We start from the raw sequence: 20,793 nt of genomic DNA, 5'->3' as shown, positions 1-20,793 counted from the left end.
TAACAACAATTATTCATGTTACTCCAAATCAATTTTCTTTTGCAATAGGGTCACAGGCATCCGAGGCAGAGAGAGAGCATTAGGGGCTGTATTTCTTCAGTTGGGTTTTTGACAACCGAAGTGGTGTCATTTCCAAAGAAAGAATAAGGAAATTTGAGATTAACCCAGCCTGCAAGGTGGCTGCAAAACATGTGGCGAAATTGTTCTCCCTTGTTACTAGTGGTTCCCTGTGGCTGTGGAAGGAGATGCGCCCATTTCTACAGTAGCTCACTAATTGAGCTGTAAAATAGGGACAGGATGCTTAATGAATACACAGCTGATACCATCCCAAGGGGATGCACTGGAAAGCTGGGGTAGGATACAGATTAAATTGGCAAACAGACAAAAAAAAGGCGGGGGGGGGAAGAAAAGAGAGTGTAATTCTGGAAAGACTAATGCAGGATTCTGCTGTAAGGTGTTAATAATGAGCTGTGTAAAGGCAAGCTAGAGAGAAAGATTGCAGGAAAGGGTGAATCATAGCCTGAGCAACGTCATTTGGGGGAGGATGTGGTTGTTATTGTCAGTATTTATTTATTTTACAACTAAGCTGACTGGGATGTTTGCTCTTAACACACTTGTGAAGCAAGACACCCAGTGGTTGAAGCCAGCAAAGTCAAGCCTGGAGTTAGTGCCCAGCTGCCTGTGTTACCCCTGCAGGTACAGGAGGAGCAGCTGGCAGAACCTGCAGGGTTTTATTTCTGACACACCGAGTCTGCAAATACACAAGAGGATGCTGCAAGGAGTTATGAACATGTTCACAGCATCCAATGGACATAAAAGACAGAATAAGCTTAAATTGCAGCAGAGATTCAGGCTACTCATTAGGATGGCTTGTGAGCCCAGCAGCTTTGGGGATGCTGTGGTAGGATGTCCAAAACCACTTGGGTCACTCAGTGTTGATGCATGAGTTGATTTAGGGATGATTTCTCAAGGTTTCTCCCAGCCCTACCTCCCTATTATCCCACTAAATCAGTGTGGAGCAGCACAGGGTGCTCCTTCAGGGCAGAGACTCTGACCCGGCGCATGTGATTGCCTTGGCTTTACCCACACTTGGGTGACAAAGGCAGATGCCAAGGCAAGCCTGCATGAAGCCTCCCTTGAGGCATTCTCCTGTGCCTTGCAAGGACTTTGTGTTCTTCATCCAAGGAATGCAGGCTATCTGCACCGAGGCAACAAGGGAAAGCTCTGCAGAGCCAGGGCAGAAGCACCAGTACCTGTGCTTTTCCTGGAAACCTGCTGGTTCTCCTAATGCTCCTGTCCAGGAGCATTCTGCTTTTCCCAGAATGTAAGAAAACAAATAAAATTAATAGAGCAGCACACCAGGGCTCTGTGGGGTCCTGCTCTACAAAGCGAAACGAAGGGTTCTGGGAAAGAGCTGGATTCAGAAAGCGGCCCTATGCCACCACCTGTGCCCGGCACAGCCCCCGGCTCCGGGCAGCAGCCAAAACCCCGGCCAGAGCAGCACCATCACAGCGATTTGCTGGGTATATATACAAGTAAAATAAAATAAAGCAGTCAGCCTGTTGAGATGGCTGAAGGCAAAGTTTTTCCTGTAAGAACAGAAAAAAATAAGGCTCTCTCTGTGTCGCATGCTGTGGGCAGGAGGCAGCGCTGTTGGGCAGGGAATGGCAGGGAGAAGCCACCCAGTACTAGTGGTCCAGGGAGCATCCACTCAATAAACCCAAACCGCCCCCAAGAAGCTGGTCCTCAGAAAAGGGCCTCCCAGGAGGAAAAATAACCAAACCCAACCCCATTCCACCAGATCCTGTGTGTTTTCCTTGGATTTGCCGTAAATCTCAGCTAGAGGGTCCAGGCAGGGGACACCCCGCAATGTCACAGGGCAGCATGCGGGGACAGGGGTGGAGGGGCTGTGGTGCCCCCTCCCACAGTGGGTGAGGGGGGCTGTGCCCCAGGCTTTTGTCACCCAAACTTCCATGGGAAAAATACAGTTTGTGTCCAAAAGGAGCTTGAAACAGGTTGAACCAGGGGAAGGTTCAGCTGGGTAGCAGGCTCCTGGGGTGGGGGACGTCAGCAGCAGCACCCAAACCAGTGTCAGACACCCTAAGTATTGCTCTGCCTTCCCAGAGGAGCCCTTCCAAGGCAGCAGATATGGTTATTCTCCTTTGCTGAAGAAAGGACAGAGATGCTTCCTCACTGCAGGCAAAAATCTGGCGGCAGCTGTGCAGAGCATAACCCAGCCCAGCTCTCCCTGGCTGCCTGCTTTCTGGGGGCACTGTGTTTTCCCCTCTCACAGCAGCTGGGCACACACTGACAGTGAGCGCCCAGGAGCAGCCGCCACCAGCTCCGTCCCTCCTGCTGCCACCAACACCCAAGGAGCAGAGTGATGGGCACCATCACGGACCTGGATGCTCAGCAGCAAACCAGCTTGCCGAGAGGCATCATTATGTTTATTAGTGAGCCAGCAAGTTATATTTAGCAACCTCTTTTCAGGATGCAATAAATCAACCTTGCAAGCCCTGTAACAACCAAGGGCTGACTCCTTAGTTAGCTTTCATACGAGCCTCCACCACCACGAGCCTCGCTACCAAGACCTGTTCAGGCCCAGAACAAACCTGGTTTATTCATTACAAGGAAAACAACACTTAAACACCAGGCAACAAACCAGAAGGCAAACTCCTCCCTCCTGCCACACTGGGACGCTCAGGCTACGTGTATAGTTTACCAGTACCCAGACTTGCTGTAACTGGGATCCACTGGTTTTCCTACAGCTCCCCCAGCACTGCCTGCAGGACAGGCAAAGCCACCAGGGAGCCACAGGAGCCTCTGCCCTCCAACAAGCCCCAAGCCCAGGGATGCAGCCTTACCTGGGGAGATGCTGGGGCTCATGGGGTGGAGGTGGCAGCGCTAAGGGACCAGCAGCTGCAGACGTGGGAGCAGTCCTTGCATAGCATAGGGCTCCTGCAGGCTCCCAGCAGGAAATGAAGGGTACTGGGAGTAGCAGCTGGTGTTATTTGGTGCATTTTCAGGTGTGTTTCCAGGTGCAGGGAGCTTCCCTTACTGCCTCTCCTCAGTGGGCTCAGCTGCTGCTCCGGGACCAGCTTGGGTACGACCCCTCTTATCCTCCTGTACTGCATTAATTACTAGCTTTCCTGCAGCCAGCATCACCTCAACCCATGCATGACCATAGCAGCATGGCTGGGGCACTGCAGCAGTGCCGAGGGATGAGGAGCCAGGAGGATGCTCCCCAGCCTGCCCCGAGGGATGAGGGGCCAGGAGGATGCTCCCCAGCCTTCCCCGAGGGATGAGGGGCCAGGAGGATGCTCCCCAGCCTTCCCCGAGGGATGAGGGGCCAGGAGGATGCTCCCCAGCCTTCCCCACAGCTCCTCTGTCACATAAAGCTGCTGCGGGGCCTCGAGAGCCTTCTGGGGAAAGCAGAAATGCAAATACTTTTGTCTAGATATGATGTAATGCTACTCCTAGCACACTGTGTGAATTCAGTAAGGCTTGTAATTACAGTTAAAGCTGGTATTTAATACACTGTCACGACTTTTAAGAGGATTCTTTGCTCTCAAAACTTAACTGCACTGCCCCTTGGGGTTTTATTTTGCTTCTTGAGTGTTCAGGGCCTCCTTTTACTAAAAAGAAAAAAGAAAAATTCCTATTGTCTTTGAAGAGGGGAGGCTTGAGCCTTCCCAATCTTTACCACCTCTCTTGACACTATCAAATATTCCTGGAGGCAAAATCTCCATCTCCCAGAAACGTGGAGAGGAAAGAAAAACCAGAGCAAGTCCCCTGTGTCATGCATCATCCCATATCACAGGGCCCCTCATCTCCAAAGATGCAAATCATTGCACACTGGACTTTTTAAATCACTAGATTTTAATAGCCATACAAATCCTTTGTATACAGCAATCTGTGGCATTTGAGAAACCATATAGACACTCAACAACTTTTTTTTCTGGCTTTTACCACATAAAACTATCAGCAATTTTTTTTTTAATCAACTCCTGTAGTAGAAATACTAACCAAGCTATTAACAGCTAATGTCTAGTTTTCTAAAAGAGCAATTTTCTCTTCTCTTAAAAAGAGCAGAAAAGCTGATGGGGAGTTTCAGATGTATGTACAGGTCGGGGTGCCTCGGAAAGACGGCAAGAAGATGGCTGTGAGCACCACAAGTGTGCGTACCAGACCGCGGGAGGGCTCCAGCAGCACCCAAGGCTGACCCCTGAGGAGGGCTGGGGGTGATGAAGGGGTGACGGCCGCCTCTGCTGCTTTGCCTTTGAGAGAACCATGCACCACCTTGCCCTCCAGCAGCCATGGGTCCTGCTGAGACCAGGATCATCCTTCTCCTCCTGTGACACACAGCGAGGGACGGTACCCAGAGAGGCGCAGGATCCATCCCCATATATCACCTTGCAGGCTGCAAAGTGCAGCTTGTCTGCATTGCCCGTTTCTATCTATAATTTCACTTGGCCAGGAGTTATGAACCATCAAGAGGACGCAGAAGCACGCTGTACGTTTCCACACCACTACCAGAGCCTCACGGGACAGCTGTCCCCCTCCTCGCCACCCAGCAACGCCAGGAGCCCACCCCACGCTATCCGCAGACATAAACCGCTCCCACCCCTCACGCCTGGTTTCAGTGATGTCGGCATTCACAGAATTCACGGAATTCATTAAGAAAATCGTTATTTACATCGACGTGTTCAGCAGCATACGTAGTAGAAGAGCTGAGACAAGAGTTCGCCCGTGTTTGCTGACTCGTTCCCTGCCCACGGGCTTATTGCTGACTCAGGCTCAGGGACTGAACCGCTCCAGGCATTTTCCATTCCTCCAATTCACACGATGGATTGGCAGCGGCGAAGCTGCTGTCTGTCCCCCAAGTTTTCACTTGCTATGTTCACCCTCAGGGGGAACCGTCCCCTCGGCGAGGTGGGCTGTGCACAGATGCCGTCCCCTGGGCAATGTTAAGGCATTACATATACACAGGAGCTGTTTGGGGATTTAAAAACACCCACTCAAAGTGTAAACATTTTTGCACATACAGTCATTGGACTTCCACATATGAAGTTTTCTGTTGTTTTCTGCATAAACCACGAGTTAAGGAGCTACACAAAGAGCACTCGAGCAGACACCTGGAGCACTGGGGTTCTCTTACAGCATGGCAGCATGCAATGCGATGGACTCTAAGTAGTAGAAATATTGTTAGCCTCAGTCCAGGATGCTTCTTCCTTCCTACACTTCTTATATAGTTTAGGTAGATGTCATTAAGAACTATGTGCTGGTAACTCAGGTAAGATGGGCAGCTGCATAAGGAGCATCAGCACACGGCATGGTTAGCGCTTGGTGATTTCAGCTCATTTCTACTTTATCTCTAGGTAGAAAAGGGAGAGATTGCTTCCATTCCTGTATCTATGGAGGTTGCTCAATGACCCCTAGGTCGCTGTGCCGGTGGTGCTATAGGTTTAGGTATCAGCGATTCTGCCTTCCTCAGGGACTTTGGCACATTCACCCCGATTTGTACAAGATCCCTGAGAACTTATCAAAGCTGCAGTACTTTACAATTTAAAAGACCCAGCACGGGCCCACAGCTCCCTGACAAGCTCATGCTTGCTTCTTGTTGTTGTCCATGCTGTACAGCAGCGCCAGGAACTCCAGGATGAGGTTGGCAGTCTTGCGGGGCCGCTCCACCACCACTGAGTGTCCGCAGTTCTCCAGGATGTATACGTGGCAGTCCGGGATAGCGCTCGCTAAAACACTGGCACCAGAAACATCCAAGACCTGGATGGCAGAGGAAAAAACAGTCACTCCCGTGGGCAGAGCTAGGTTTTGCCTGGCGCCATAGAAACCCCACTGGAGCTGCCTTTGCAAGTCCAAGTGAGATGCTGAGCAGGGATGGGGACACAATCCTTGCAATGCCAGCACCATCTCGCGGTACCCACGCCTGGGGGCAAAGCAGAGAGGCTGCACGGTGCTGGTCTCATCACGTGGCAGGGAAGTCTCTTGGATGTTTTCTGGTGTCCAGCTCAGTGCAAAGATGTCATTGCAAGAAAACGCTTGCACCTTTTCATTTACAGAGCTCTTTGCGTGCCTGCAGCTTGCTCCCTCCCACCTCTCTGTCCCCGCTCCTCCCTCTGTAATCAGCCCTACACAAGAAATACAGAACAAGAAACAGAAGCTCCATGCTTTTGCCTCGCTGCCTGCCCACAAACAGCACATTTCTCCCCAGTTGCCAGGACAACTCTCTTTGCTGGTACTTTCTTCCTCTCCCCAGCCCTCTCTGGCCCCGTGCTGCCTGGCAGCTTTTCACCCACCGCCTTGCAGAGCCCCTGTGTGCTAACTGTGCACAGCTCAGCAGCACAACCCACGCCGCACCCGCGGGGGCAGAGATGGAAACGAGATCCCGTGGAGGAGGCGGAGGGGGCCCCATACCTGGTCCTGCTTTCCCCAGATGACCTGCGTCGGTGCTTTGATCTTGCTCATGTTCTCATGGAGAGAATGCCTGGACTTTTCATCCACAATTTCTAAAAACACTAGTGGGGGAAAGAGGAGAGTCAGTCCTACAAGGAGGATGCCTTGCCTTCCCTTCTTGCCGGGATCTCTGCAGGTCAGCCCTGACAGTGTGTCCTCGTTGGGAGACCCACGCAGGGGCGATGGAGAGAGATCACAGAATCACAGAATCACCAGGTTGGAAAGGACCCACTGGATCATCGAGTCCAACCATTCCTAACATTCCCTAAACCTTGTCCCTCAGCACTTCATCCACCCGTTCCTTAAACACCTCCAGGGAAGGCGACTCGACCCCCTCCCTGGGCAGCTGTTCCAGTGCCCAATGACTCTTTCTGTGAAGAATTTTTTTCTGATATCCAACCTGAACCTCCCCTGGCAGAGCTTCAGATCCAACGGACTGCCCTTGCAAAGGCTGAGTCCTGTACTGCCACCAAGCCCCTTTGCAGAGAGATCCTCCTCCACGCCCATCTCCTTATAAATATTAGTACTAATTAATCCAGCTGGCAGGATGATGGCAAAGCTGCAACTCCATCATGTGAGGACAGCAGTGGGTTGCTACGGGTGACCAAGGCACATCCTCAAATCCACTAACGATGTTGCCTCCTCCCACCCTTAACAAGGCAGCAGAGGGGTGCAGGGGACAGACGACAGACAGGGACAGGCGGCCAAGGTCACCTTGTCCCCACGCCCCCGGGATTTGGCTGGAAAACCTGGCGAGAGGGGCTGCCCGCCACACACTTACATTTCCGGTAAAAATCATTATGTGGGATGCGAACGTCAACGAGGCCTTGGAGAATCTGCAGGGAGAGCAGAGGAGAGCTGCCGGGGTTGGGGGAATCCATGCCCCACACGGGGCTGAGCATGCTCAAGAGCACCTGTGAGCACAGCAGGCAGGTGTGCTCCCCACCACCCCAATGCGCCCTGCACAGCCCTGGCAGGAGCTCCTTCCCAAGAATGCCCGGCTGTCGCAACCACGCTTAGGTAACCTGCATTTCAGCAACAAGTATTTTTGTCTTTTATGATGCAAACCCAGATTTCTCCCCCAGGCCAGCAATTCAGAGCCAGCAGGCGCCTCAGCCATGACTGTGCTTTTCTTCCTTCTTCTATTCTTCTGCCAAAAAACCTCAAAAAGGTCTTGGCATTACCTTACATTTTTTTCTTACTCTCCAATCAACTCATCCCAGACTTCCTAAGGAAAACCAACTTAATGGCCAGCCCCTCCCAAAGTTCCTCTTGCCTGACAATAAAGTGATTAACATTTCCATGCCTTTTGCTTAAAAAGCAGCAAACAACCCCCCCTCCGGGCTGGACAACAGCTGCCTTAGTTATTTAATGCTTCCTGCCAGCCATATTCAGTGAAAAACTCTTTGACATCCCAGTCCACGGCCAAAGACCTGGCTAGGAAAAGTGGGTTTGAAGGGAAAGTGCTGGAAGGGTGGTCCTGCCGAGGTGACTGGGGGGGTGGCAGCTCTGGCTCTGCTTCCAGCATCACCTCGGCTGCCGCTATACACACTCAGGGAGAAGCAAACCCACTTCCCAGCTCCGAGTCCCACTTTTCTGGCCATTGCAGCCAGCCCAGGCTTCTCACCTGCTGTGGCACCTTGAAGCGAACGTAGGAGCAAAGCTTCAGCATATCTGCCATCTCCTCAGGTGTTGAGGGAATTAAAGGGATCCTGTCAATGCGTTCGGACTCTTGTAGCTCCCGGAGCTGCTTAATGAACTTGCTGTCAGTGGTACTTGGCAGACCTGGGTTGAACAAGAAGCCAGATGAGACCCCCAACAACCCCAGCAACCAGAGCATCCCTGTACTGACCTCCCTCAGCCCTGCATCTCGCTTCCTGCCTGTTCAATCATTCAAAAAAATAATCATTAAAAAAAAAAAAAATTAAAAAAGGGGGAAGAAAACAATCTGTATGTAGAGCAACCACAATGTGTACCCAGAGATACCCCAGCCTCCCTCCGCTCCAGGGCTTGATGCCACCAAGCCCGCGGGCTGACACGGTGTATTCCCTCTAGACACGCAAGAATAATTTGGCAAGAACTATAGTGCTTATTTTTCTGTGGCCACCAGATATGAATACTAACGCCTGTGCCCAGCCTGCCGCAGCACAGGGTGGGACAGAAAACTTCAGAAGCCCCATCTGCACGCAGTACTGCAGGGAAAATCCCCCAGCAGCTTAACCCCAAACCTCTCTGCAGCCCCCACACAGAGGTTTCACACCCAGAAACACTGGGCGAGCCTCTCCCAGAGAAGAACGGGAACTTTGCCACTCCCAGAGGGGAGCAGGAATCTTGCCGCCCCCAGAGCCTGGTAGCTAGGTAACGTTCGCTTTGCTTCACTACTTATTTCTTAACTGGGAGCCACTTTCCTTGTGTGGGAGGGGAAGGAGCCGCTATAGCAACCAGGATGCAGCAAAACCCTCCCCACCAGAGAGGCTCCCTGCCAAATCCCCTGTGCTTCTCGCAGCATGTCACAGCCAGGCTCCTCCAAGCCCCTTGGCCAACCGGACAGTGCAGATAGAGAGGATGGTGGGGATGGAGGAGTGCTGTGTGGGCAGATATATCCCACTGACCTGTGCCCAGCCCTGAAACACTCAGAGTATCCAAATGTGGGAGGACAGAGCTCTCCAGCTCCCTTAGCCCAGCCCTCCAGCACACTGGGGCTCTCAAGAGGCCAGACTGGGACTGGGGAGACTTTTCCCATTTCTGCTTGAGTTCCCCCTCCAGAACCGAGAGGCTGTGGACATGCCATATAAAATGCCTGCCTTCTGAAGGGAAAAGTCATTTTCCTCCAGAGCAGGACTTGTCCCATCTGCCCTTGTCCCAGCAGTCAGGACAAGGCTGTGATTTCCTCCTGTGCCCTGCAGAGATTTTCAGAATGTACGTACAAATTATTTCAAAATGCTTCGCCCTAAAAGCCTATTTTGCTCCCAGCACTGTTCTGGGATCTGCAGTAGCTCTTGCTGGCCCTCTCACCATCTCGCCTCCCCTGCACTGCCCACCTGCAGGACAGATGAGGGTCAGGCTGCAAATGTCTTCTGGGTACTGAGCAGCATAGACGCCGGCAACATTTCCCCCCATGGAAGTGCCAACCAGATGAAAGGGCCTTCTGTTCAGCTTGATGCACTCCACGAACTGGCAGGAGAGCAGAAGGACCATTGTTAGGGGACAGAAAGTGACAGCGTGGGATCATTAGAGAAATGAGACTCAAAAGCTTGAGCTTTGTGGCTCTGGCTGCCTGGGAACAGAGGGAGGAGGGATGCACGAGGCAGGGCTCACAGGGCTTAGCATCCCTCATGTCACCACATCCCTCATGTCCCCACATCCCGCATGTCCCAGCAGAGGTGAATCAACAGCAGGGCTTTACCTGGTGTATTCTCTTAGCTTGCCCACTTATAGAGTAATCATCCAAGTCCGAGCGGGTCGTGCCCTCGTGCCCGGGCATGTCAACGCACACCAAGTGCAGGTTCTTCGGCAGGAACTGCAGAAACAAACCAGGGGTGGTTACAGGGCAGGGGAACCGCTGCAAAGCCCAGGGATGGATACTGGTGACCACGTGTGGGAGCAGGGGGTCCCTCTCCTCCTAGCAGCCCCTGGTTACTCATGCACCAGAACGAGTCAGATCATGTATGAAGAAAGACATGTAGAGAAATCACAGCCAAGACTTGCTTCCCGTGGAGGAAGCAGGTATGCACTGTTCTCCCTCTGCATGTCATAGGGATAAAAAGGATCCAACAAGCAATGAGCACAGAGCTAAGGACGGTGTTTCTAGCACTTTAGAGCAATCATCACCTCCCACATGTGCAATCATTGGGTCTTCACACCACCCCCAAGCCCAGGACCAAGTAGCAACATGATAGAAATGGAGTCCCACCTTGACTATGGACAACCACATGTCTTTGTGGGCTGAGAACCCATGTAACATCAGGATGGATGGTCGGTACCCAGGTCTCCCTCTATAGGAATAACAAAACTGATAGTCATCGTAGTTTGCATATCTAACTTGCATACCCAAGGCTCGTCGCCAGTACCTGAAAACAAGGAGAAAACAACACCAGTGAGTGAGGCAAGATCAGGCCCCAGCAGCAATATAATCCAAGTTCAAAGTCCAAACTCGGCCTCACAGTTGCTAGTTTGCTAAGGCCAGTTTTGTTGGGCTCACACTGGTGCTGTTGTGGGACTAACAGGGACTAATTCTGATCATCTGGTTCCCGGACCAGACCCTGTGCTGACATGCGGTCCCTTACAGGTGCAGTACCGGCAGCTGGCTACTCACACTGCAGATGGCTCGTGGAGATTCTCTGTTAAAAACTTTTTAAAATACCCTAAATAACTGATTTAGCAATAGAAATGGGCCAAAATAACAACCCTAAAACTGAAAACACCTTGTCATGAGGAGAGGTTCAAGAGAGGCAGCAGACACGGCAAGGCAGCGTGCAGGATGGACAGGTCGAGGTAGGCACTCGTTCCAAGCGGGTAAGGTGGGTCTATCACAGGTTTATTTGGGCACAGTCTTGCAGCGATGAGGGAACATTAGCCCAGAGACAAGAACATCAGATCCTGGCCAAAACAACCCTCTCACCCAGGAGCACCACAGAAACCCAGTTCCCATATACCAATTAGATTATGTTTAGAAATGTATTTATACACACACAAAGGACCAGGGCAGGGGGACACCATCCTTACACATGGACCTAGGGCCATGTGTACTTCTAGGGCCAAAGACCTAGAAGATACCTGGCTAAATCCAGGGAAACCTGGGTTGTTCCTCTGAAAGCAGAGGCAGGCAGCTCCTGCTAGTGCACACTTGCAGCCTGCTCAAAGAGGATGCCATGAAACTGCCAGCCAGAGGGGACCTGGACAGAGATTATCGGTGACACTTTGGACACATGATGTGTACGTGCAGTCCAAGACGGAGGAGCAGGCTTGCTTTCTCTGTATTTCCCCTGTGCTCACATGTAACCCTTATCAGGACACCTACCAGGCTACTCCTGATAGCCAAGATACTGGCAAATACTTTTATATGTGATATCAGAATTTATTCAAGACACAAGAGCAAGGTCACCAGCGCTGCTGGGCTGTCCTAGCTCTCTGCCCACTCAAAGCTTATGCATAGTGCAATCCTCTTTTAGCATAATCCCTTTTTGGAGGGAGTTAGTGGGACTTAAGCAGCATCTCGGCTCTGTGCTGGTCCTACAAGGAGAGGTGAATTTCTCCCTGAATAAGTGTCTTAAGAGTCCTCGCCTCAAAGGCACCGGTGTAAACTACTGATGGGCAAGATGATAACATTTTTAGCAACTGATCCTAATGGATCACTTCAGCAGAAGACAAAATAATCTGTGCAAAGCTGAACTGATCCCTCGCAAGGTGTTAACGCGCTTAGCAGCAGCGGCTAAACTGATTAACCCTCAGTGGCAGAGCAGGCAGAGCAGGCTCCAGGGCTGGGGTCAGCGGGGCAGCCCTGGACGTCACACCCAGCAGGGAGGCGCATTAGCAGCAGCGGAGGGAGCATGGTCATCGGTGACAGGAGCCCTGCATGACCCTTGGCTGCGCCAGCTGAGGACACGCAGACCGGCAGCGAGGAGGAGGAAGGTGGCAGCGAGCGATGGGAGAAACATTCCCAGAAACCTCTCAGGGTCCTCCCCAGGGTGGTGCAACAAAGCTGGAGCTGCGCGGGGCTGAAAGGGAGGGCAGCATGGCACGCTGCCTGCCCGCTCTCTCCTGACTTTACTGATGGAGAAACACAATGATTTCACCCCAAAAAACTGACTCCGAAAGAAGTGAATAAGAAAGGAAGGGTAAAGGGCAAACCCACAGTTCTTGCCCACTGCCCCTAAGAAAAAAGATGCCCATGAAACACTGAACATCACAGTTACTCCTGCAAGATGTCAATGCTGCCAGAAATGCTGGAAGAGGAAGAGACGGAGGCATGTACCCTTCAAAATAAAAGAGCCCTGCTGGTCTCTGTTCACATACTCCTTCCTTCAGCGGAACAGAGATCGACGTACCCATGGTGCCTTTTCACTCACCCCTTAGCTTGCAACCCTGAAGGACAAGGCAGCAGGGTCTTCTCTTACCTCCCACTCAACCTGCTCCTCAAAGCTCCTGGCATCAGCCTCTCGTGCTTCCTTTGCCCTGTTCCGCTATCCCAGCCTGCAGCTCTCTGAAGGCTTCACTCCGACCACTCTTGCTCTGCTCTGGTGTGGCAGCATTCCTCCACCCATCCTCCTCTGAACCTGAGCCCACCGGGGTCCTCCCTGGCTTCCACAGCCACTCGTATGTCCAAAATAAAATAAACCCCTTCGGCTGACAAACCCAGCGCAGTCTGGACCTGCCCCTGGGCAGCAGCTTGGCTGTCCCTGGGTCAGGAAGCTGTCAACCCACCAGCTCACATTTGCAGAGTGACGTTTGGCTTTGCAGCTCCCCATGCAATGCATAACAGCAAGAAATTCTCCCATGCTGACCCAATCACTGGGGATTTCATCACACCCTTCCCTCCTCTCTCAGACCCCAGGTGCTGTGATTAAAAGGTTGCTAAGAAATGCACCATTAGAAAAAAACAGCTTTGTCACGCTGCTGCATCTGAGAGCCGGGGTGGGCTAACATCCTCCTCTCACAGGAGGTCACTTTCATTTGGGAACACCCCATGAGCAAAACTGCAAGGAGCCACCATCTGCCAGCGGCACGTGAGGACAGCCTGCTGCGCTGCCTGCTGCTGCCCGCGCCGGACCATGAGAGGCTGCCCCAGCTTCTGAAGGGAGCGTTATTCCAGCTTTCCTCTGCACCAAATCCCAGACAGGAAAGCTGCCAGTGTGCTTATCACTGATTTCCTGGGACAGATGAGGACTGAAGGACGTAGTGCCTGCCTTTCGGTATCAGCAAGGATGAGATGCAAATGGGTAAGGAAAAGCACCTCTCCATCTTCTGTGGCGCTCCAGCCCAGAAGGGAGGGGGAGAATGGGAAAGCTTCATCTGGAATTACTAGGGAGAGAAAAGTCGCTGCCTGCTGAGCAGGCTGTTAACCAGGAGGAAGCGTGTGAGCCTGGGGAGCTGCGGCAAAGCTGAGGACACCCACGCCGATGGCCGCATTGATGAGGTGGGAGGTCATCTGCCTGCCCAGCTGCCAGGCTGGGGGATGCACAGCAATGGTGATGCTTTTTCCAGCTGCAGTCTCGTCCTTAGGAAAAACAACCAGAAAGGTTCAAAGACTACCCTGGGACAGCAAGATGCCAGCAGCCCAGCTGAGGCTGCCCCAGACATAAGCCTCAGCAGCAAAAATGCAATAAGGAAATCCCATTTTCTTTTCCCAGAGATGCTTAAAGCTATACATAGCTGGTACGCCCTTGGAGAATCCCACCTCACTTGCTCCTATCGCCATTGTCCACCTCTGTCCACGCTACCTTGCTGCCCATGAGCTCTTCACAACAAGCCCTGTGTGTGTGCAGGAACCTGCTGGGGACCAGCAGTAATTCCATCCCTGTGCTAAAACGAGGGCAGCCAGGCTAATGAACTCACCAGTAGTAGATGCGGATGAGCGCTGAGGGCCAGAGGAGGAAGGAAGCCACGAAGGCAAGGATGGGGATTGCCAGGGTGCCACCGGCAATGACAAACATATTCAGCACATCCAGGTCCATGCTGCTCTTCACTGCCCAGCTTCACCTGCCCACAGTTAGGGGAGGATCAGAGATTAAGCACCAGAAATTATGACAAGTCAACGTTAAATGAGATCTCTGCAGCCAGGGAGGAGAAGAAAGTGGCCCGAAGAAAGGCAGAGGAAACCACTCAGAAGTGCAGCAAAGTCTTTTTCAAATTTAAAACTCGATTATTTCTTCTGACTCCTTAATGGAGCTAATTATTACAATTATCCTCTCAGGAAAGCACATCTCCTAACAGGTATGGACCATGTCCCGGGCAATGGGGTGTGATATGGCCCTTGGGGGACTTTGCAGATGAGGAAGCACAGCACCCCATGGGTGCTGACACCCTTTTCCCCCGGATGGGTGCAGGCAGGGCTGCCTTAACACAGGCTCTGTGTTGCTTTTTTGGAGGCGGGCATCCAACTCCAGCTTCCCTCCCCCTGCCCAATCCCAAATCCCCAGCACACAACCACTGACCTAGAACTGATGGCTTGAGCCTGGCTCTCATTACTGCTCCACACAGGCACCAACTAATCAAGGGAGCAGAGCGTATTAATGGGCTTGGGAAACGAAGGAAACAACCTGGCAGGGCACTCTTTGGCGACCTGCCTTTATCAGAGAAATATTCATCCCCACCCCCACATCTTTGCTCCTGTTCCACTGGGTGTTTCGCACTTGCTGTTGATCACATATCCCCATCCCAGCTCCCAAGCATCCTTCAGACAAATCTCAGGTGAGGCAAGTGGAGGACGCAGGGTGCTGGGGCGAGTTCTCACACAACACCGCTCTCAACCCTGAACTCGCCCCACCACAGGCAGCTGGGATATATTTTTCTCATTAAGAGATTAAACCCTGTCACACACACATCTCCTCTAATTCCTCCTGCTAACCAACTTATGCCTCGCCCTTTCCTCCGCACTAGCTCTTTTATCACACATTTATAAAACGAAACCTCCTCAATGCCTGCCCTCCCACCAGCCATCCCCTCCCATCACCACCACCACATTTCTCTGTGCCAGGACAGCAGATTTATTTCTGCTTCCTGCAAGACTCACGGCGGTGTGAGGCACATTCTATGTTCTGCCGTGAAGCAGGAACAGAATTGCCGCAGTCACATCCTCTCCTTCTCCAATGCTGTCACTCTGGATCACATCAAACCCCAACATTACACAGGATCAAGAAAAACGGTTTACAGAACCTCTGAAGCAACAGACAGGTTTGCTCTCTTCCCGGAGGGAAAATAAGAATAACAGAAATTTAAGGAATACTGCAAATATTTCCCTCAGGCACCTCCTTAACAAAGCTAAACCTCATTTCCTTCCTGAAGCCTCAACAACACAACGGTATTCGTTTAATTAACATTTTGTAGAAAGATCTTTGATATCTGCGTGGATTGTTCAGAGAGAAACCCTTTGTGCAACAGACAAATCTCGTAGGTGAGAGCAGGGCTGCACCAGAGCCCACCTAAGAGCACTCGCTGCCTTCCACCCTGTCACTGAAAATAAGGAAGAAATTAAGCACAGAAAATTGCCATCGTCCTCATCAGCGGTGTGCGACAACAGAAGGCTGCAGCTAGGGAAAAGCGTGGGGCAGTGGGGATCCCTTGTGCTCCAGGGCACGGGGTCACCACCTCCACCTCCACCGCTCTTGGAAAGCAGAACAAGGAGAAAGCCTTTAAAAAGCCCAGCTTACTTTGTAGAGATCCCCTCCTCCTGTCAGCACAGGTCCTGCTCGCTGTGGGTGGTGGCAGCGTCTGAAAACACTGTTGGAATAGAGGTAAAAAAAAGGTTAAAATTGCCCTCCTGCTTTTTTTTTTCCCCCCTCCTTTCAGACTCGGTAGCCAGGCGAGACAGGGAGTTTGGGGTATTTAAGCCACTGGCTTCCCTTCAAGATGCCTCATCTTCGCCTTCTGGCTAACCTTTCCCCTGTTTATGTAAATACAGTCTTTTACGCAGTAAACCCAAAGGAGGGCACTTGTTCCAAGCTGGAACAAAGTACAAGCTGCCATCGGAGACGAAGCGAAAGACAGTGTGACACAGCGGGGAGAGCCGATGCCAGCAGCCCCCACCGCGGCAAGGCTGCGCGGCACCCAGCGAAACGGGGCTCACGGTTGCGCTTTGGATGATTACAGCTATTAGAACAAAGCCAGCTAAGCTCCTTCCTATCCCCTTCCTCTTCGTCTTAAATGTAATTTTCCAAAAGCTCTCAGTGCCCCCCCCCCACCTCCAAGACTTCCGTGTCCAAGTGGGGTTGAAGCGCAGTGCAGCCACAGGAAATTTCTGGAGAGGCAGGAAAACGCTGGCCTGAACTCACCGCAGCTTTGGGCTGTAGAAATTCAAGCTGGAGGTGCAGTGAGAACACCAGAGAATCCCCCTGCGTGAGTGCTGGGGGCTGCTTGGAACCAGAAAATCCCTGAGAGATTCTCCCTGCTGTGGCTGTGGGGCTGCAGGTGCCCGGGGGGGGGCTCCTGGCCCCATCACGCCAGAGCGTTTCGGGAGGGCCATGGCAGACACCACTCACCACGTGAGCTGCGGCGTCCAATGCTGGCCACGCGCACCCAGCAAGCCTCGCTCGGGCCCCTCCTGGCCATGGGTGCCTCGGGGGGAGGGTGACTGGGGAGCCTTGCAACACAGGCAAGCGTTCTTCTGGGTGGGCAGAGCATCACCGATTACCCCTGGAGTTACCCCTGATGGAGGCAGCAGGAAGCAAAACACCAGCAAGCCCAGTTCCATGGTTGGCGACAGTCACTATCAGCCCATCTCCAGCACCCCTCGCCTCAGAAAGCCACCCTGCACCCAGCAGCACCGTGAGGACAGCCACCGTCACCCCATCCCCAGCACCCCCAGCCTGAGAAAGCCACCCTGCACCCAGCAGCACTGTGGGGACAGTCATCATCACCCCATCCCCAGCACCCCCAGCCTGAGAAAGCCACCTTGCACCCAACAGCACTGTGGGGACAGTCACCGTCACCCCATCCCCAGCACCCCCGGCCTGAGAAAGCCACCCTGCACCCAGCAGCACTGTGGGGACATCACACCCCAAAGCCACATGTGAGAAACCGTGGTGCCAGCCCCTCGCGATGGTGCTTTGCCCAAAGGATGAGCACCCTCCCTGCTGCACCAGTACCAGGGGTGGGAGCAGGCAGCATTGCCCCACGCCCCAGCACAGTCCTTTGCTACCAGCTAGAGAGACATCGTGGGCTTAAAAATAAAAGCTAGCCCTCTGGTAACAGCTGTGAGTCTTCAGACCACAGCTCATCCATCACTTTGAGGTGCCCTGTGACCAAGTGTCACAATAAATGGCCATGAGCATTGCTACTGCTACTTGGAAGGATCTCCAAGTACCTTATAAATTAACTTGCAAACATCAATTAGGCAAGCCTGATGTCACTCGATCACAGCAGTGATAAGGCCAAGTGGGCTGCACAACCCCGGCAGGGCATGGAATGCGAAACCAGGAATACCGGTTCCCACAGTGGCAGCTGATCCGCAGGCAGTAACCACTGCAGCCCCGGTGTCCCGCTGGAGAACCCTCCCAGGTAATGGGGTGGATGGACCCAGGACAGATGCTACGGAGAGGCTCCACATCTCCACTTGCCTCCTACTTCCTCCCTTGCACCAAATTCAAGCAGGTGCAAATTAAAGCAGGTGCCTCATCACCTGCAAACAGAGGGGCCAAGAGGCAGGAGGGGGCTGCGGGTTTCTAGAGGACAGCATGTTCATGACAGTCCTCAGGGCCAGCAGCCAAAGGGACAACCAATTACTGTGAGCAAGGTTTGAATCAGTACTTTGTCCTTTTCAAGCTCGGTGGGTCACACCAGGGAAGCTGGAAAAGACCTAGTGGTGGAGCTCAGGTGTGTATATTGATTTTTTTTTCCAAGCCCCACATAAGATGCAGCAGAAGCAGCACATCGCAGCGTGTGGGATCAAAAAACTGCACCTAACACACACACACAAAGCAATCCCACAAATGTAAAAGCAGCTCAGCTTGTTACCCAGGGAGACAGAAGGGTCTTGGCAGGATCAGCATCCCTTACAGAGCAGGTCTCGGAGCCAAGCTCTCCGTGAAGGGGCACCTGGGGGTAACGTTGGGGGGCTGCGACACAAAAGCCTTCACAAGGCAGAGGGGCTCAGCTGGGAACGGGGAGCGGCATCAAACGCACTGGGCAGCCCTGTGCAAGGCCAAGGAGGATTGTCACAATGCAGTAATCACACGTGCATGCTTTACCGCCCGGATGTACCAGAATTCCAGCACAAAGGTTGTATCAGGCTGTGCTCATTGGGACTGGGCTGCAAAACCAGGGCTGCTGCCCTGCATGTGATGTTTCACTTGCTGCTCCCTGCGCCCAGAGCACCCCGTGCCCGATCGACAATCGATTTAAGAACTCCAAACAGCTGAAAGCAAAGCACCACATATAGGCATACTTTAATTTTTTTTTTGAAGAGCTGAAGAAGAAATATCAACCAGTTTTAAGATCCCTTTGCAGAAACAGGGGGCTTTGACAGGTCTCTGGCTGAAACAAGGACCCAGAAACCCTGAGTGGCACCACTGACTGCAAGAAAACAAACCCAAAACATGCAAGCGAGCCATTCCCCTTGGAAATTGCCTCCCCCACAGCATCCTCAACAGCCAGAAAAGTAATATTGACCACAAACGACAACATAACTAATATTACGCTTCCGCAGCGGTGCATTTTGCAGCGCTATCTTTTAAGTGCCTATCACAGTGAAGCTATAATTTAAAATCTACTGACATTTGAAAGATCTCTGCCCATCAGCCGGCCAGCTCTCAATCTTAATGCAGCCTCCAGAGGGCCGGGAGTAGGAAATGCGCCCTTTCACCTTCATTTATTTATAGATGGCAGAAATGAGATCATGATTTCTAGAGCACCGTGCATCTCTGACCCATTTGCATCTGTGCAATAGGGTTGGTAAACGCGAGCGGCAGAGGCCAGGCTGCCCCAGCCCCGCTGCTGCACCCCGGGCTGGGGGGACACGGGGACGAGCTGGCGGTGACACTGCCAGTCAGCCTGCCTGGGGACACTGAAAAGCACGGCTGGAGCGGGCTGTGCCGCCAGCCAGCTGCCGGTTTAGCAACTCAGAACGTGACTGTCCTCCTGCTGGACTCCGTCACCACCGCCATCCTCCCCATCGCCATCCTCCGCACCCGAGGATGCTCGGCACAGCCCGTGTCACGAGTGCGCCCGGGCTCAGCCCTCTCCGAAAGAGGGGGGGCGGAAGCGGTAGGGAGGGATGGAGTAGGGGTAGCGGGGGTCCCCTCTGGGTCCCCTCTTCCCCCAACCAGCCCCTCCCCTCCCCCCTCACAAAGCATCCTCCTCCAGCAAAATGACGGCATCCTCCAAAGAGCAGCAGCCGGGATGCAACGCCGCTCTCCGTGCCCCATTTTCTGCTTATTTTGGGGGCAGTTTTAAGGCAAATTAATTAAATCTTATCTATATATATTTGTATTTTAAATGCTTTCTTGCATTTTGGTCTCTTGCCCACTCTCCCCCCCCACACACACCCCCAGCGATGGAACGGGGAGGAGGAGGGGGGTGGTGGACCATTCGCCGCCCGGGCTCCTCGCCCCGCTCCCCCCCACCCCCGGTCCTGGCATTGCTACCGTCAGCCCCGCATCACCCCCCCTTGCCTCTCACCGTGCCGATCCGAGCCGGGCCCGGCCGCAATGGCAGCGCTGAGGAATGGAAACGAGACGGCTCCGTTGCGCCCTCCTTCCTTCCCGGCTCCGCGGGGGCGCAGCGGAGCGCGGCGGCGAGGGGGGCGGGGGATGCGAGAGGGGCTGGGGGGGTACGGAGGGGTTACAGAGCGGGGGACAGGGCGGTGCGATGGGGTGCGAGGAGCGGCACGCAATAGGGCTGCAGGGGGGGTAAAACGGGTGCAAAAGGGTGGGCATAAAGGGGCTTCCGTGAGGGTGCAAGGGGGGGTCGAGAGGGATGGAAGGGGGGGCTGCAGTGGAGCTGTGATGGGGGTTCAAAGGGGGGGGGAGCAGTAGGGCTGCAATGGGGGCGCGAGTAGGATAAAATAGGGGTGCAAGAGTGGGGGCATAAAGGGGGTACAACAGGGATGGAAGAGGGGCTGCAATGGAACTGTGATGGAGATGGGATGGGAATTCAAAGGAGGGGCGCAATGGGGCTGCAGCGGGGGTGCAAGTGGGATATAACGGGAAAAAGGAGTGGGCATAAAGGGGCTTCCATGGAGGTGTGCAAGGGAGGTACAACGGGGATGGAAGGGGGGTGTAGTGGAGCTGTGATGGGAATACAAAGGGGGATGCAATAGGGCTGCAGTGGAGATATAATAGGGGCGCAAAATGGTGGGAATAAAGGAGCTTCCTTAGGGGGTGCAACAAAGGTGGAAGAGGGGCTGCAATGGATCTGTAATGGGAATTCAAAGGTGGGATGTAGTTAGGGCTGCAGTGGGGGCACAAGTAGGATAAAACAGGGGTGCAAGAGTAGGGGCATAAAGGGGCTTCCATGGAGGTGCAAGGGGGGATAGAAGGAGAGCTGCAGTGGAACTGTGATGGGAATTCAAAGGGGGATGCAATAGGGCTGCAGTGGGCATAAAGGAGCTTCCATAGGGGGTGCAACAAGGGTGGAAGAGGGGCTGCAATGGAGATGTGGTGGAGATGT

At 53.1% G+C, this 20,793-nt stretch overlaps 1 protein-coding gene across 2 annotated transcripts; it reads right to left on the bottom strand.

Moving 5' to 3' along the window:
• Positions 1-3,886: 3,886 nt before the first annotated feature.
• On the bottom strand, positions 3,887-19,929 carry ABHD6 (abhydrolase domain containing 6, acylglycerol lipase). 2 transcript variants are annotated; one of them, XM_054076886.1, is made up of 10 exons: positions 19,804-19,929; positions 15,840-15,909; positions 14,026-14,169; positions 10,385-10,541; positions 9,878-9,991; positions 9,513-9,645; positions 8,099-8,256; positions 7,253-7,307; positions 6,433-6,533; positions 3,887-5,781 (listed from the first exon to the last, which is right to left on the bottom strand). In XM_054076886.1, the coding sequence occupies exons 3-10, from the start codon at positions 14,142-14,144 to the stop codon at positions 5,605-5,607; spliced, it is 1,014 nt and encodes a 337-aa protein (XP_053932861.1). In that variant the 5' UTR covers positions 14,145-14,169; positions 15,840-15,909; positions 19,804-19,929; the 3' UTR covers positions 3,887-5,604. The 2 variants fall into 2 exon arrangements, with proteins under 2 accessions (XP_053932861.1, XP_053932862.1); XM_054076887.1 differs by lacking the exon at positions 19,804-19,929 and adding an exon at positions 16,461-16,648.
• Positions 19,930-20,793: the final 864 nt, after the last annotated feature.

Source organism: Cuculus canorus, chromosome 11 (genome assembly GCF_017976375.1).
Source record: "Cuculus canorus isolate bCucCan1 chromosome 11, bCucCan1.pri, whole genome shotgun sequence".
In the NCBI taxonomy this organism is placed as follows: domain Eukaryota; kingdom Metazoa; phylum Chordata; class Aves; order Cuculiformes; family Cuculidae; genus Cuculus; species Cuculus canorus.
Note: the sequence above shows the minus strand (reverse complement) of the source record. Positions and strands in the feature narration are given on the sequence as shown.

Coding starts and splice junctions, on each gene's coding strand:
- ABHD6 (XM_054076886.1), bottom strand. CDS start 14,144: ATGGACCTGGATGTGCTGAATATGTTTGTCATTGCCGGTGGCACCCTG. Junction 9,646..9,877: donor AAGCTAAGAGAATACACCAG/GTAAAGCCCTGC, acceptor CTCTCCTGCCAG/TTCGTGGAGTGCATCAAGCT. Junction 8,257..9,512: donor GACCCTCATCTGTCCTGCAG/GTGGGCAGTGCA, acceptor TGTTCAACCCAG/GTCTGCCAAGTACCACTGAC.